Here is a 15,648-nt window from a genome sequence, read left to right on the forward strand (position 1 = left end):
GAAGGAACTGAGCAAATTCTGACAAATGTAAAGATATTTACCCTAATTTCCTAGATGTTTGGGGGGATGGATTCCACAAATGCAAATATGCTGAGTCAGAGCACCGAAGACACAGTGGAGGCCTTGGTGCTCTCTGAGCTTGGATGTTTGCTTGCAGACCTGTCATGACCCGACTAGGTGCAACCAAGCCCAGAGAGCAGCAAAGACTCCATAGTTCGACTCTTCCTCAGCTACATTTATTACCTGCTATTGGAACTGAAGCACTGGCTTTTGTTTTCTTAGGCCAGTGTTGTCCAAACCTGGCCACTTTAAGATGAGTGGACTTCAACTCCCAGAATTCCCCAGCCAGCATTCTGGGGAATTGAAGTCCACTCATCTTAAAGTGGCCAGGTTTGGATAACACTGTCTTAGGTAATTGGGTAATTTAAATTATTTAACGTCTGGATACTGATCCTAGTTGCCGCTGGCTGTCACAGAATCCTGGCCACTATTTTGTCCAACTTTTAAGGATGTTGAGTATTGTTATTACTGTTATTCTTCTGTCGGTTTTGCCCCCTCCTCCAATTGGTGAGCGTTGTTCTTGAAGAGAATTACTGAGCACTCTAGACCACCCGTGTGCTACATTCGTGTACCGCTGGTTTGGTGAATCTGGTTGTGTTTGCAATTTGTGAGGACTCGTGGAAACGCACATCTCTTGCGTGAATGACAAGAGAGAGACTAGCGCATTAAGGAAAAACTGGTATTTTATAATAATAAAGCAACGCCTCTCTACCCAACTTCCTGCCCCAAAGCTACGAATTCGGAGTGATGCAAACACTGCCACGCCTCTCGCCCCGCCCACCCAAGACCAGGCGACCAGTCAACAGTTTATTGTCTGAGGAACTCAGCCCGTCGCGAGCGCGGCCAAGTCACAACAACGGGAGAGGAGGCAAGCTAAGCCGTTGCTTAGTTCCATTATCTTGGAACGCTCGCTGCCCAATCAGGAGAGGAGGGGCGCGGCTTTCACATTCTGCCGTCTCTTCCTCCGGGGGTCTGGTCTAATCAAAGAACGCAGTGTCGCGGTTTATTGCAGCCTTAGCTCCACCTTCAGGGTCTCACCCTCCAATCCGCTGGCGCGGAGGGGCGTTGCTTCGGCCGTGCCCCGCCCACTCGATCCAGGACTGCAACAGCCGCGGGACCTTAGGGGCGGCTGAGTTAGCCGCAGTGTTGGGCTGGCGCTTCTCGTGCTCCGCTCGGTCCCGGCAACACCATGGAGCGGGGCCCGGAGCGGGAAGCTGGGGCGCCAGATCCGGTCCCAGCGGTCTCCTCCGGCTCGGGGTCGCGGTTGCCGGGAGGCTTCGGCTCCGCAGAAGCCTTGGCGGCGCTGGGTGCGATCGGGCGGCGGTTGCTGTGGCTGCTCCCCGTGTATCTGGCCGGCCGGGCGGGGCTCAGCGTGGGCTTCGTGGTAGCTGGCGTGGCCCTTTACATGGGCTGGCGGAGCCGGCGCCTGGGCAAGGAGCGATCGTTGCAGGCGGCTGAATTGTTCCTGGGCGATGAAGAGGTGACGATGAAGAGCGCCACGGATCTGGGCCGGAGCCTGGGTCGGAGCGAGCTGCCCGCCTGGGTAAGAGCGCCGCGCCCCTGCCCGAAGCGTGTTAGTTGTGGAGGAGTCCCCCTCTAGCAAAACGCTCCCTCCCCCAGCTCTCCTTGCTTCCGGCATGGGACCTGCATCAGGCGGTCCTGGGTGGGAGCTGCGGTGGAGTTCAGAGCAGGCGAGACTTTCCCATATGCGGCAGCCTCTTAAGTTACGATGCGCTCCTTTAACGTCCATGCACATATGTCCTTAGGCATGGCTGCCTGCTTAGGCGGACGTCAGTTCTCTTTTCCCGTGAGGGAAGAGCCCGGCCATTTGTTTGTAGCCCAGCTAGGCTGATGTTCCACTGCAGCTGGGGGAAGGAGCCCCCAAAAGTTACTTGCCCTCAGGCTGGTTGGCCTGCCTGATGCCTGTTCTAAAAGAGCGGCTGCTGCTGCAGCAAAAAACACTGACATCTGAAAGATAAGCAACTATATTATGAGAGTCATTAAAGGTGAGGTCTCAAAGAATGCTTAAGATGCCCATAATGGTTATTTTTTGCATGTACGCTTTGGCTCAGTTATTGGTGGCTAAAAAATGAAAAAAGAAAAGAAAGAAATCTGATTTTGCAAAACAGTTTTGTGGCTTGGAGGCTCTGTAAGTAGATCCACCTTACTTTTATCATAAGTAAGGGAGCACACTTTTGAGTCTTCAGGGTTTCTTCCTTAGGGTGAACCTAAATGGTTTCATCCTGTATCTTTAGACCAAGCCCTGCATCTCCTTCAGTGAACTGATTTTGAGCATATACTGGGCCTCTACAAACATTTGGGACTAGTGGGTGCATTGAGAAAATGTTACGGGTGCTCTCAGAACATGGGAGATGGGGGGGGGGTTGCCCGTTCATAAAAGGGCTGCCATAATCAGTTGCAGGTAACTAGTTGGCCAAAATGTGACCTGCCACTCCCTTCCTCCAGAACCCTCCCTGTCGCCTTTGCCCTTTACCTGTATAGCTGAGCATTTCCAAACAGAGCACTGGGCTGCTGCGGTCAACCACTTTATTTTCTAGGAAAACATTTGGGGCCCCAAGGTGTTCTTGGAAATAAATATGATGCTGGAGGCTGACTCTCTTTTTTTAATTGAATGTAAAAAGTCAGGAAGCTTGGTGGACACTAAGGGGGAGGTTTATGGTATATGGTAGTCTCCAGGCGTACAGACCTAATACTCTTTTCTGCTGATTCTTGGGTTTCTGGCTCCTTCCTAACTTGAGTGGCAAAACAGTCACACCTCCTGATGTGTGAGTCTTTCCCCTTTGTGAATGTGTAAACCTAATGAATAACAAAATGTGGGCATAAAATGCCTTCTCCAAGCTGTTTCTCCCTTCCCTTTTGCCTTATCACTCTCCAGTATGCCCTGCCAATGCAAGATAATCGCCTTGGGCTATTTCATAGGCTATATGAAGGGGCTGATGAATTTCCTTTCAGCCTTATTGTTGAGCTTAGAACAGAATAACATTTGTAAAGGGCTCTGGGTTTACTGGCTTTTATTATTTGCCAGTAATAGGAACCCTTTGGTAGGAACTCTGGTTTCTTTTTCTGGATCTCCTTTCAGCAAGTCTCTTTAGGCCAGCCTCCTTCTCCAAACCAATGAGTTCTGCCTGTGTTGGCCTTCAATTCCCAGAATTCTAGAATAGACTGTATTGACTGAGAATTCTGGGAACTCGAGTCATCAACCTGGAATTTTCTGTGTTTGCTGCCCTCCCTGGTAGAAAAATTAAAAGCTCTATCCCAGGAGAAAGCAGAAGCAAACCTCATCTTACTAAATGTTTGGGAGATTCATACAGGCTCCTTTGCAGAGCAGTTGCTGCATTTAGCACAGTCTGTTAATGCTGCTTGTTCTACCTTCCATCTCCAAAACTCCCTTTTTCACTTCCCCGACTCTTTAATCTTTTGGGGGGCCTTGAAGGCATTTGGAATTGTGAGGACATGTTGCTGTGGCCACTTTCAGAAAAAGTTGCCTTGTTGCAAAACAGCTGCCACGGTGGGCATGGGACACATGCTAAGGACGGATTTAGCAGGGCATCAACTGGCACGTTTATTCACCCTCAAGCAGCCCCCATTCTGGTCTTCCAACTCGGCTTACCTCTGTCTTTTGGTGCGGGGGGGCAATGGACATACTTCCAAGCAACACACAGGGCTGCAGCCACCCACAGCTTGTATTTCTATATAGTGCCTATGGGGTTGTGAAAAAAAGGATGATGTTATAAGCTGATGCTTTACTTTGCAGCATATCAGCTTCCTGCTTAACATTTTATATTTTTAAAAGGTCAGGGTGAAGGGGGGGTACATTGATGTCCATGAGTATAATGTTGTCTCTGCCCTGTTCTAATCATCATGTTCGGTAGTCTCCATATTTGCTATCTCTACAATTTCCTGTCGGCATCCTGTTTCCCTTGAGAAAACCCCATCTGATTTTCCTGTTTTTTATGCACAGTACTTTCCTAAGATGTATCAGGATCTTGTAGTTGTCTTCTAGGTTTCTGACTGTTAACTTTTCTTGGCTCTTCCTCTGCATATGAGCTACAGAGGATTTGAGCAAGCCCAAGCAACCAGGCCTGGGTAAGAATAGGATAAAACACTATAGATGAAGCTTCTTCAACAGAGCTTTCTTTTGCTTTGGTGATATCCTTTCATTAAACCAGACTTCTCCTTGTGGCTCCAAAATGCTGCAGAAGGACAGACAATTCCTTCAGAGCTGAAAAGGAATTGTTAATTAATTTGTGTGCCTCGTCTTTGTTTTAGTAGGACTCCTTGTCTTAAGTGCTCCATTGAGCAGAAGTCTGTGCAGAGTTGAGTACTGGTACACTGTCTGCTAAATATGTAAAATACCCTAAGTATTAAACAGTAATGCTATTGTTCAGCTCTGTAGTTTGGCATTTGACAACTTTTCTAGGATGAATTCATGCGTTATTACTTTCTGCGTAATTACTGCTCCTGTATAACTTGGAAACACAAACCGAGTACTGCAAGTTTCTTACAATAGAGATTGTTGCCTCTTGAGCAAATATCTAACAAGGGGAGACAATGATGGACTGCAGTAGCATATTTCTGCAGTGGATGTTGTGACATGTGAAGTGTTGAATTTGCCCTTTGCACATATATTCACAATATATGTGAGTCTCATGAGACATAAGCCAAGAGCCAACAATTCTGAGGACAGAGATGTCAGTTATGTCAACAACCAGCTGCCGCTCAGCATGTGACACTGACTCTGTTGAAATATGGGAAAGGCAGGCAGAATAAACCATAGGTTTATACCGCCCTGGATATAAGAAGGAACTGCGTTCTTATTCTGACAGAGGGCAATCTGCTGTTAAATACATCTTGCCAGTCTAGCTTGCAATAAAAATTCTTATCTAGATCTATGCCCAATTTGATCTAGCCATGTAAAATTGGGGGTTGGAGATTTAGAGCCAGCTGCTGATTTGGGGAGCCTGACAAATTCTCCTGAAACCTGTGTATAGTTTGCAGATACTATATTGCTGCAGGGCGTGCAATCCTTGGTAAATCTCCAGATACAGAGTACTGCACAACTGAGTATCGTCCAACTGACCCCTAAAGTGGCTGAAATATATGCTGGCTTGTTTTAAATTGGACCCTTTGCCATAGAAGTTGTAAAGAGAGAATCTTCCCGTCCAGAGAATGGATCTTCCCATTAATAAATAAATTAATACATGGGTAATTTTTTTTGCTGTACTAACATATTTAACAGAATGGCTGGGTTCACACATTGCGCTAAGCTGCAGTGTTGTATTATGCTTTTGAGTTAGCATGTTGTGTGAGACCAGCTATTGTAGTTTGTAAACCATGGTTAGTAATTTTTTGGGGAACCCAGTTGTTGTGGCTCATTTAATAAATCATGGCTAGCCAAACGCTAACTTTATATCAAGTCTGTAAGTTATAGCTGAAGATCCCTTGTTGAATTTATCTACTTGTCAAATATGCAGAAGCCTAATGCCCTCATGCTGTTGTCTTTACGTCTTTACAACTAGCTCTTTCTTGCATCCTCTGGCTCTCCTGTGTTACAGCCTCCTTCGTATTCCAACTGTCCAATTTTGGATTCAGAAATCATCTCCTGATGAGTACCTGCTTCCTAATTGGATTTTTCTTTCTGTGCAACATATAGAGAAAAAAGGATAGGATGGAGATGTTGCATGTTTAGATCTGCTGTGGCCAGAGATGATGGGCCAGAATATTTATCTCCACCTCTTGTTATTGATCAGGATAATGTGAATCCATTGGAAGTAAATATGTGAACTCCCTTGCTGTAGAACAGTGTTTCTCAACGTTGGCAACTTTGAGATGTGTGGACTTCAACTCCCAGAATTCCCCAGCCAGCAAGGGGAATTTTAAAGTTGCCACACATCTTAAAGCTGCCAAGGTTGAGAAACACTGTAAGGTGGCCTTTGTGGGAGACATGCATCCTGACTGTGCACGCTCACGAGCTCATCAATCTCTCCAGCATGCCCACTTGGTCTCTTACATCTTAATGACGTCTCCCTTCGTCCTTGCTGGTCTCGGGCATATTAGTGGTGGGACCTTCTAAGTGTTTTTGTTCAGCTTGCCCGCACAATGGTCTTTGAGGAAGAAGTCCGCACCCTTGAAGACAGTTCAGTTGGACAAGCTGAGCAAAATGCTTCGAAGGCCCTCTAAGCAGGCTTGAGAATTTTGCCTGCTTCCCGGTGAACTCCTTTTGTTCTTGCTGGGACAACCTGCCCACTTTGGCTGCGGCTACCAATAACGTTGTTTTTGCAAACTGGCCTATTTTGCCCTGCTTCCCCTAGAGATAAGAGGGAGCTTCCTCGTTCCCTTTCTCCTACTAGGGGGAGAGGTTAGAATGCTTCCGCTTTTGCCAGCAAAGATAATCCCTCTGGAGGCATTTTAGCCAGCTTGTCTTCTGTGAGGTTCACTCCCTGCGTGTCCAGGGGAGAATGTTGAATGTAGGCCTCTAACTGTGAAGGGATCACGGGGATATATCTTCGAAGGTCTGCGCTCTGGCTGCTGCAGCAAAAGGGGAAAGGAAATACCACCCCAGGAATGAATTGCTGTTGAGCAGCAGCAGATGGATCGCCCTATAGGAATGCAAAGGACAGCAGCAGTTGTGGGCTATAAGGAAGGGCTGTATGTCCAAAATCCTAAATGTGACCGATGAGCTCACAGCAGCTTATGGGTATCCTTTGACTTAAGAACACTAAAACAGGGGTGGGGGGGTAACTCTTTTGTTCTTATTGGCAGAGGCACAGATATCGGTGCTATCTTGTGTTAGCCTAAATCTTGTATCACAAAAACCCAGAATCTGTACCTTGTGCACAACCTACACCTTGTTTAGTTTTGCTTTGTTACTCTCAGGAAAAGAGACAGATCCAAAGCTCTGATTTCTGGATGCAAACTTTCACTAGACTTTGTAGGTAGTCCTCAGTTAACGATGGCAATTGGCGCTGGAATTTCGATTGCTAAGCAATGCAGTTGTAAAGTGTGACATTACATGACTGTGCTGCTTAGCGACGGCAGTTCCAGCGCTTCCAGTTGCTGTCGTTAAGCGAAGCCCGCACTGTTGTTAAGCGTGACATCACGTGGTCATCATTTGCGGTCTCCTGTTGACTTCCCCATTGACTTTGCTTGTTGGAAGCTGGCAGTGAAGGTTGCAAATGGCGGTCCAGTGACTGCGGGGACCTTGTGACAGCCAGAATTTCAAGGCCTGGTTGTAAGTACCGCTGTTCAGTGAGGACCACCTGTACTTTCTTTCAACAGTGTCTTCATAGCTGTAAGGACTAAAAATTTATTTTTAAATGATCTTTAAGATTCTCAAGTGGTCAGATGCAGTACAGATAGCATCTTCCCTTTGTTTTTTCCAAGCATTAAAGTGTGAAATCGTGGAAATGAAAGTTATCAAGATTAGCTGTTGAGTATGATAACCCCAGAGGCTAAAAAAGATCGCCAAAGGAAACTGCTGATACAAGCCGTTAAAACCATAGTGCCTTGGTGAATGTACTTATCTTACTCAGTACAGTATGCAGCCCACCTAGAGAACAGATTAAATTTGTGCCTGTGACTTTTCATAGAAAGAAATTCTGTATTCTGTATTCTAGATATCCCCTGTTTGAAATGCCTTGAGAATTTTGCCCTTAAAAGAGTTCTGTAGTGAATCTACCTGTCGGCACACTCAAGTTGCACGAGACCCTCTGGCTTTAGTTTCTTAGCTAAGAACAACAGAGCTTGAACTAAGAGAATGGTAAAGGCAAGAGAAGTGGTGAAATAGTGCAAATTAGCACATTCATATGAAACTCTAACATATACATGATTTTCCCTTTTATAATTAACAGAAGGGAGGCCAATCTGACGTCTTGTAGGCTGCATAATAATTCAGGTTATTTTTTAAACGAATCTCTAGAACCTATTGGACTTAAGCTAGAGAAATAGGAGCAAAGGGCATGAATGAATCTCCTTTAAAAATACACAAACCAATCCTGCAGAAATGCCTGCAGAGAAGACCAGGCTTACTTTCAGCTTTTGAAACAATGGAAAGTATTTTCACAGTCACTTTTTAGAGAGTTTAGGGGTTGGAGGTGGGGAGAGGACTGCACAGACGCGCCGATGTGGAAAAAAACAATCCATTGCTTGCCATAAATGGAGAGTTTTTCTTTTGCTGGTCGCTGTGCTGATGCCATCAAGCGACCGAGTTTGCACTCCAGATCCTGAACGGCTGTTTTTGGCTTACTTCTTTGGCAGAGGGCTGTAGCTCGCAACGGCAACATTTAGCATCTTCAAACCATACACTAAAAGTATTGTTTTACTACCCAGAAATAAGTGATTTGACTGTAACTTAACAGTCTTTACGAGTACAGGAGGCTGCCTTAAATGAGTCAGACCATGGGTGTATCCAGCTCAGTGTCATTTTTTATGACTGACTCTTCTGAGTCTCTCCTTTACCTGCTTTGCGTGATCTTCTTTAATTGGAGGTGCCAGGGACTGAATGTGGGACCTTTTGCATACAAAGCAGATGCTTGCTAATTGCCCAGAGAGGCTGGGAATCAGGTGGCATATTAATAATAATAATAATAATAATAATAATACCACCACCACCACCACCACTAATGCCATCAAACAACAACATCTGCCTATCCCAGGTCCTCGGGAAGGACTCGATAGGTGGATAAAAATGCCAAATCCAGTCTAAACATCTGGCTGACTCTGCGACCAACCATAATAATAATTATAATAATAATATAATAATAATAATAATAATAATAATAATAATAATAATAATTTGGTGTAGTGATTAAGATATCAGGCTAGAAACCCAGAGACTGTGAGTTCTAGTCCCACCTTAGGCACGAAGGCAGCTGGGTGACCTTGGCCAGTCACTCTCTCAGCCCTTGGAAGCAGGCAGTGGCAAACCACTTCTGAAACCTTGCCAAGAAATCTGCAAGGGCTAGTCCAGGCAGTTGCCAGGAGTCAATGCTGACTGGAAGGCACCCACATTATCATCATCATCGGATTAAAAACAGCCACTGTTTCTGGCTGGGGAATTCTGGGAGTTGAAGTCCACACATCTTAAAGTTGCCAGCGTTGAGAAACACTGCCATGGACAATGGTGGTGCACTCTGTTAAAGACTGTAGTTCAGTTGTAGCCTATATGTGGGCTTTTATTAGCAGTTTTTTTAATAGGCAGGCAAAATTATTCGTGTTTTCTTTAGGCTGATGAGCTGTAATTTGTCCTTGTATGGAGAGATTAGAGGAGAGACTGTTGGTTTGGTCTGCAGAAAAAAAAGCGGTCTGCTCCCCAACCCCAGAGTAATATCTTTGAGCAGATGGGTCTTCCTGCCCTCCCCCCCTCCATTAAAAACATACTTTTGCATCTGTAAAGCTACTATGTACTTCCAATCTGATTTTTAAAAAATAATTCTCTCTTTGCTAATTGGAGAACTTGAGAAGTGTTAACTATTTCTCCAAGTGGCCTTTGCACCCGAATGTTCTGAGAAAAAGTGTTGAGTTTTACTGTATAGGCTGCTAAATTTCTTAGAATGAATGGGAGTAAGTTTTGAAAAACAAGAATTTCTCAAAACATATGAAGAAAATGACAGATTTCCAAGTAGGTCCAAAAATACCCTGTTTATACAGGGTATTCGTTTATTACAACATTTTTATGGCCGCCCAATTGAACATTGCAGCTCTGAGCGGCTTACAGTAAAGAAGCAAACAAAAAAAGCCAAATGAAAAGAACAATTCCAGTTAAAACCAGACAGTAGAAGAGAATATGTGTAGCTCAGGGTTGAACTGTGGAGTCCTTGGGGTTCTCTGAGCTTGATTGTTTTCTTGCAAACATTTCGTTACCCAGCTAGGTAACATCTTCAGTGCTAGAATGGAGTGGGGTTTGAAATCCCATTCCATTCTAGCACTGGAGCTGTTACCTAGCCAGGTAACGAAGCGTTTGCAAGAAAACGACCAAGCTCAACACCAAGGACTCCACATAAAACCAGACAGTCATTAATCAGCAGTGGGGCTCACATTCAAACAAGAACTCTACTTATTCTGGGCACAGTGCCCAAAGAAATAGCCAGATTTTTATAGCCTTTCTGAAGGGCAACAGGGTTGGAATCACCCATATTGGGGTGGTGGAGACCCACATTGGAGGATGGAGGAGAACCACCATGATAACCCCATGCCTCCCACGCCCAACCCTCTGAGCCAATCCAGAAGGATACCACGGTCGATGGTATTGAAGGCCACTGAAACATCAAGGACAGCCAGGACAGATGGACTGTCACCATCCAGGTCTGCCAAAGGCAACCAACAAGCACAAACAAGGCTTATCTAAAAAGGGAAGATTGGAAGCAGGATAAAAATTACTAAATCCAGTGAATCCAGTGACTGCTTCTTTCAGAACCAGTGGAACTACCCCCTCTCTCAGGTGGTTGACTCAACAGTGCTAAGGATCCTGTTCACTTCCTCAAGGCTAACAGGCTCAGACTCCTCCCAGATAACACAAGATTATCTGTGCCTTAGTCAATGGCATGTGACCTGCAAAGCTGGCATTCGGCTCAGAACAACTTTATCCACCAAGTGTCAGGAGCACGCTTCACAGTGATGCTGTAAAATTTCCCCTAAACCAGGCCTTTGGCTGACACCCAGAGAATGCAATAAGAGCGGAGAAACGAGCATGTTTGCCACTTCTTTTGCCACGAATTCTATCTGAAGAAAGGCTCTTACCAGTGTCCGGTCAGAGTCTCTCTTTGTCTTCCTCCAGCAGTGCTTCTGCAGCTTGATTCTCTGTAAAGCAGGGGGCTCCCCTGGCTCTGCATAGGCCAATCTGATCCAGATATAGTTTATCTGCCTGCTTATGCCTAAATTATTCAATATAACCTGAAAGAATAACAGATTACAAAGTTTTGAAAAACTCTCTTGCTAGATACCTGGGGGCTACTCTTGTTACAGGAAATCAGGTGTGTAGATCTTGTTTTAGGTGCTGCTTGACAGGATTAGTAGTTTAATTCCTGATTGGAATCACAGCTATATGGACTTTGAAGAAGCAGGATAAAAGGAATATGGACACTTTTGAGTTTTGGGGTTGGAGAATATTCAAGAGAATACCGTGGCCAAGAAAACAAACAGATGCATCATCAAACCAGTCCACTGAGAATTCTCCCTCAAGGCACAAATGATCAGGCTCAAATTATCCTACTTCAGACCTAGCGCTCTGGAGAAGGCTTTAATGCTGGGAAAGGCAGAAAGCAAGAGAAAAAGACAACCAGCAGCAAGACAGAGGGACTCAATTACAGGGCCAACGAATGCATCTTTGGAAGGCATGAAGGACCAAGTTGAGGACAGATCCTCCTGGAGAAAATGCACGTAGTCCCTAAGAGTCGACGCTGATCCAATTGCACGTAATCAAAAAAAAAAAAATCAGAGCTATAATCTCTGCACTGTAATCTCTGAAAGGATAGGAAAAGAGAGGCTGTTATGCTGATTTTCTGTATCCTAGTCTTCATTGACAGGCCCAACAGTGGTGGAATTTGGAGAATTCTTCTATCTGACTCACCACTCGCTACCCACTCTGTTTTCTTCTGAATGGGAATTGTTGCTTTGTTCATTTTGCAGCCACACAGTTTAAGATTGGTGGGTGTAACATTTTGGGCCAATGCCAAAAGAGAACTTCTCTAAATATAAACTAGACTAGCATCTTCCTGCTACGTTGACTACTTTTGAGCTGGATGTTTTAGTTTGTGGCTGAAGTTTCCTTTAAAAGGGAAGTCTGAGCACTTTCAAGTTAGCGCAGGTTCACTGTGCTAAAAGAAACATGCCTTTTGATTATGACTTCTTTATGTTTCAAATTACACATCACAAAAGCTCCAGACAGTGTAGCCAAACATCTGGAGGGCACTAGACTGCCTATTCCTTTTCTAGATTCTCATTGCGCCCTATGTTACACAGATGACGTACCCCTCTTTCCCCAAAGGCTCTGAGTGGAAATCTTGCATCCATTGGATTAGATAAACTGTCTTGCAGCCCATGTAGGTTTAATTATTTCCTTAATGTTTCCACACATTTTATAGAAGGAATTAAAAGGTGGCCTATACCCAACAAAGTCCTTCTGCATTCAGATTAAAAAAAAAAAGTGTGACTCTAATCCATATGAATTATAACAGCTTCAGAATCTAAAGCACAGATTCCCAATTATACCATCTACTAGTTGAATATATGCTAAATGTTTTCCTTTAAAAGATAATATTTGCATTGGAGATTATGATTTGGGCTCAAGTAGGCTCCTGGGAAGCATGTTTACATTGAGGTCCCAATGTGCTAAAGTTTGTTTGGTTTTAGCTTAGTGTGATGCATACATCCAGCCATTGTGATTGTGAAAGCACTGTTGATCACTTAGTTTTGTGTGAACTAAGTATTACCACTTGTTCAACAAATAAATTATGGCTGCATAGTGTGATATAGAAGCCCAACTTGGGTATCTGTTGGTCAATCTAATATTTAGCTGGAGCATTCTTTTTCTGAATTTGCTGACATCTTGTTTTTATTTATGTACTACTGCCACATTCCCAAAGGACTCATTTTTATCAAGATCTACACAATCAGGAACAGAAAATTGATCCCCCCTCTTTAAGCTGTGTCTCTTTGCTGATTATTGCTGTCTCACATTCCCACCTGGCTTTGAGCCTCAGGAAGATTCTCTTGGTGCCCTATATGCACATTAAAATAATGTATCAAAAATTTGGGTTTCAGCTTGAAAGCATATAAAAGTGTGGGGGGGGGGGAGGTTCTCTGGCCCCGGAGTCCACATCCCTTTTGCTCTGCAGTCTTAGCTCTTTCAAAAACCAGAAGTGGGGAAGGGTGAAAATGAAAAAGTCATGCAATTTCTTTTTCCACTGACGCCTGAAAAAGACCACTTAATAGGGTATTCAAGAGATTAGTCTTCCTTCTCAAACTGGACCATGTCCTGTGGTTTGTTTAGCAGAATAATACAGTCAAATTTTCATCAGTAATACAAGTATATGATTGTGTCATATCCTTTATTCTTGACCTCAAGAATCACCATGTTCATAATCTGGTCATTACAACTCAAAAGATGGTTTTGCTCAATGTATTTAATAGCAGGTCATGAATTCAGAATTATGACCTGAATCTAGAGGAAGGATGCCTTATTCGTGTAATTTTAGTTTCCTTTATTTAGTGCTAGCTGGTTTTGGTAGCTGGTTTTCCTGTTGAAATAATAACTAAAGTAGATTTCAGGGAAAAAGAACACAGTAAAACAAAACAGTACAGTGACCAAAATAGCATTCTCCAATCTAGTGACCTCAGGGCGTGGTGCATCTGCAAACCAAGAAAGCTGTCCTGGCTGGGGCATCTGGTTAGCAAAACACAGGTGGAAGATGCTAACCAGAGAAGATACCCAAAGCAGCAGTACTAGTTCTTTTCTTTCTTTTTTACTGAAAACATTATTAAACTAGGACACATGATTACTCTTTAGTTTGAATTAATGCAGCCTAAGCTAGTCATAATTAATGCCCCATTGATTGAATTGAGATTTAGATGATTAACTTTCCTTCAGCTGATTCTGTAAATATCCACTTGAAAACAATTGGACTTGGACTTCTGGGGTGGTATGGTGAACTGAAGATGGCTTTGCAAAAGCAGAGCCAACAACCGCAGGAAAAACCAAGGAACCGGTGAGTAGAATGGTATCTCTCTGGATAAAGAGAGGATGGGAGATCACCCACACATGCTCCGGACGGTCGCTCCTTGCAAGGAGACTGCAGGACAGCAGTTTTCTGTGGGTTTGAGTGCTGAGAAATGGGAGGATTAGCCATCTTGCTCACCAATGTGGCAGAGACTTTTAAGTTCGCAAACTCACTTTCCAAACACTTTCGGAAATTGCTTATTAACTAATTCTAAACTGTTAGAGATCTTCAGAATGACAAGTTCGTCAACGCCGGGTGACTCTGCCTTCAACAAAAGAAAATTTTAATCATAAGCTTAAGAATTTAAAGAATCTGAAATCCAACATGTGGATTTTAACTCTTATGGCTTATATTTTATGGTAACATCTGTTTGTGTGTGCATGAGCAGGGAGACAGCAGAAGAGGAACAATCAAAAGAGATCATTGGTCTAGAAATTCATAAAACCTGTATGCCCAAAGATAGAGGCTCTGTTATATCATATACAAATTCTTTGCTTTGTTTTATTTTAAACATGAATTCCAATCACCAGTAAATCAGTAAATGAAAAGTAAAATGTTTGGGGCACCAGTACATGCCTGCAAAGAGTTTAGAGCATCCAGAACACTTCATGTAGATATAGATATATAGATATAGATATAAACAACTGGATTTAATTCAGATATCATTTTATACCTGGAAAAGCAACATAGTTGCAATCTATTTTTAGGTTTAAATTTAAAGTATTTTTAATCAGTAATTTGCATTTCTTGGTCTTTGAAAAACCCCATGGACCTGTGACCCTTCTTGATCGTTCTCCTTGCCCTCTGTACTTAGAATGTCAAATAAACCTTTACTGACTTCTCTCAGCAATGGGTTGGTCAATGCATCTAACTTTCTTGAATTGGAGGAAGTGTACAGTGGCCTGGTGAGCAAAACAGCTGGTTGCATGTCATTGATTTTAGTTTGTCAGCAGGTCCATCTATGTCCTCCATCTGGTGCTTAATATAATATAGTTAGGTTGCTTTGCAAGTAAAGCAACATAAAACAGCTTTTCCCACTTAGTAAAAGCAGTTAAACATCTGCTTCTAGTAAATTCATGATATTTTTAGTAGTCAACAGATATATAGAACAGAGTGGAATTCTAGGAGTTGAAGTCCACTCATCCTAAAGTGGCCAAGTTTGGACAACACTGGTCTAAAGCTACCTGTACGTTCATCTCATTTTCTTCATTTAGGAGGGCAAATACTTCTGTGAGGTACTGCCAGTTCAAGCTTGGCAGGGTTGGAAGTGGCCCTGAGCAGTACTTGGTTTGGGGCTCTTTACCTGCTTAAGACTTGACCATGGGACAGAATCAAAAACACAATCCAGTCTTTGTAACTTGTCTTCATTGCCTGCAATAAGCACTGAAATTCCAAATATTTACATCTGATTGTGTTAATCTCCTGGCAGATAAGTTAATTATTTTGGATTGCATCCAACAGCACTTTCGGTTCTTGAAAGGGCTTCTCATCAGATCCTGCAGATCTCCAAGAATAAAAAAGGAGAGACAACTTATGCCTTTTCTTTCTCCCTTCTTCAGCCCTTGTGCATCTCCTAAATTTGGTGCCCTCTCCCTGAAAACAACACTGAGAAAACATAGGAAGCCAAATGGGGAATTAGTGAAAATACCCATGGGTTTTAATGCATTACTAGTGTTTGTAAATGATTTTGGAAGGGGAGAAGTGGGAAAGAAGTTGATACATTGAGGCTGTTACTGGGAAACGATGGAACAAATAGTTGTAAATCCTTTTTTTAAAACTACCTACTGGGTTCTCTCATTCTATGACCGCATAGTCAGTGGTCATTGAACTGTCCAAGAAGCGCTACAATGGT

General features: G+C 43.5%; 1 protein-coding gene across 1 annotated transcript in view; it reads left to right on the forward strand.

Moving 5' to 3' along the window:
* Positions 1 to 1,146: 1,146 nt before the first annotated feature.
* ESYT1 (extended synaptotagmin 1) overlaps positions 1,147 to 15,648 on the forward strand; it is a 70,315-nt gene continuing 55,813 nt past the window's right edge. Inside the window, exon 1 of the mRNA XM_007426086.4 lies at positions 1,147 to 1,603. Within this exon, the coding sequence (XP_007426148.2) occupies positions 1,250 to 1,603 (354 nt within the window). The 5' untranslated portion in view covers positions 1,147 to 1,249. The remainder of the gene's footprint in view (positions 1,604 to 15,648) is intronic.

This window comes from Python bivittatus, unplaced genomic scaffold (genome assembly GCF_059951505.1).
Source record: "Python bivittatus isolate LINGU-HERP-01145 unplaced genomic scaffold, Pbiv_v1 ctg000220_np1212, whole genome shotgun sequence".
Classification (NCBI taxonomy): Eukaryota; Metazoa; Chordata; class Lepidosauria; order Squamata; family Pythonidae; genus Python; species Python bivittatus.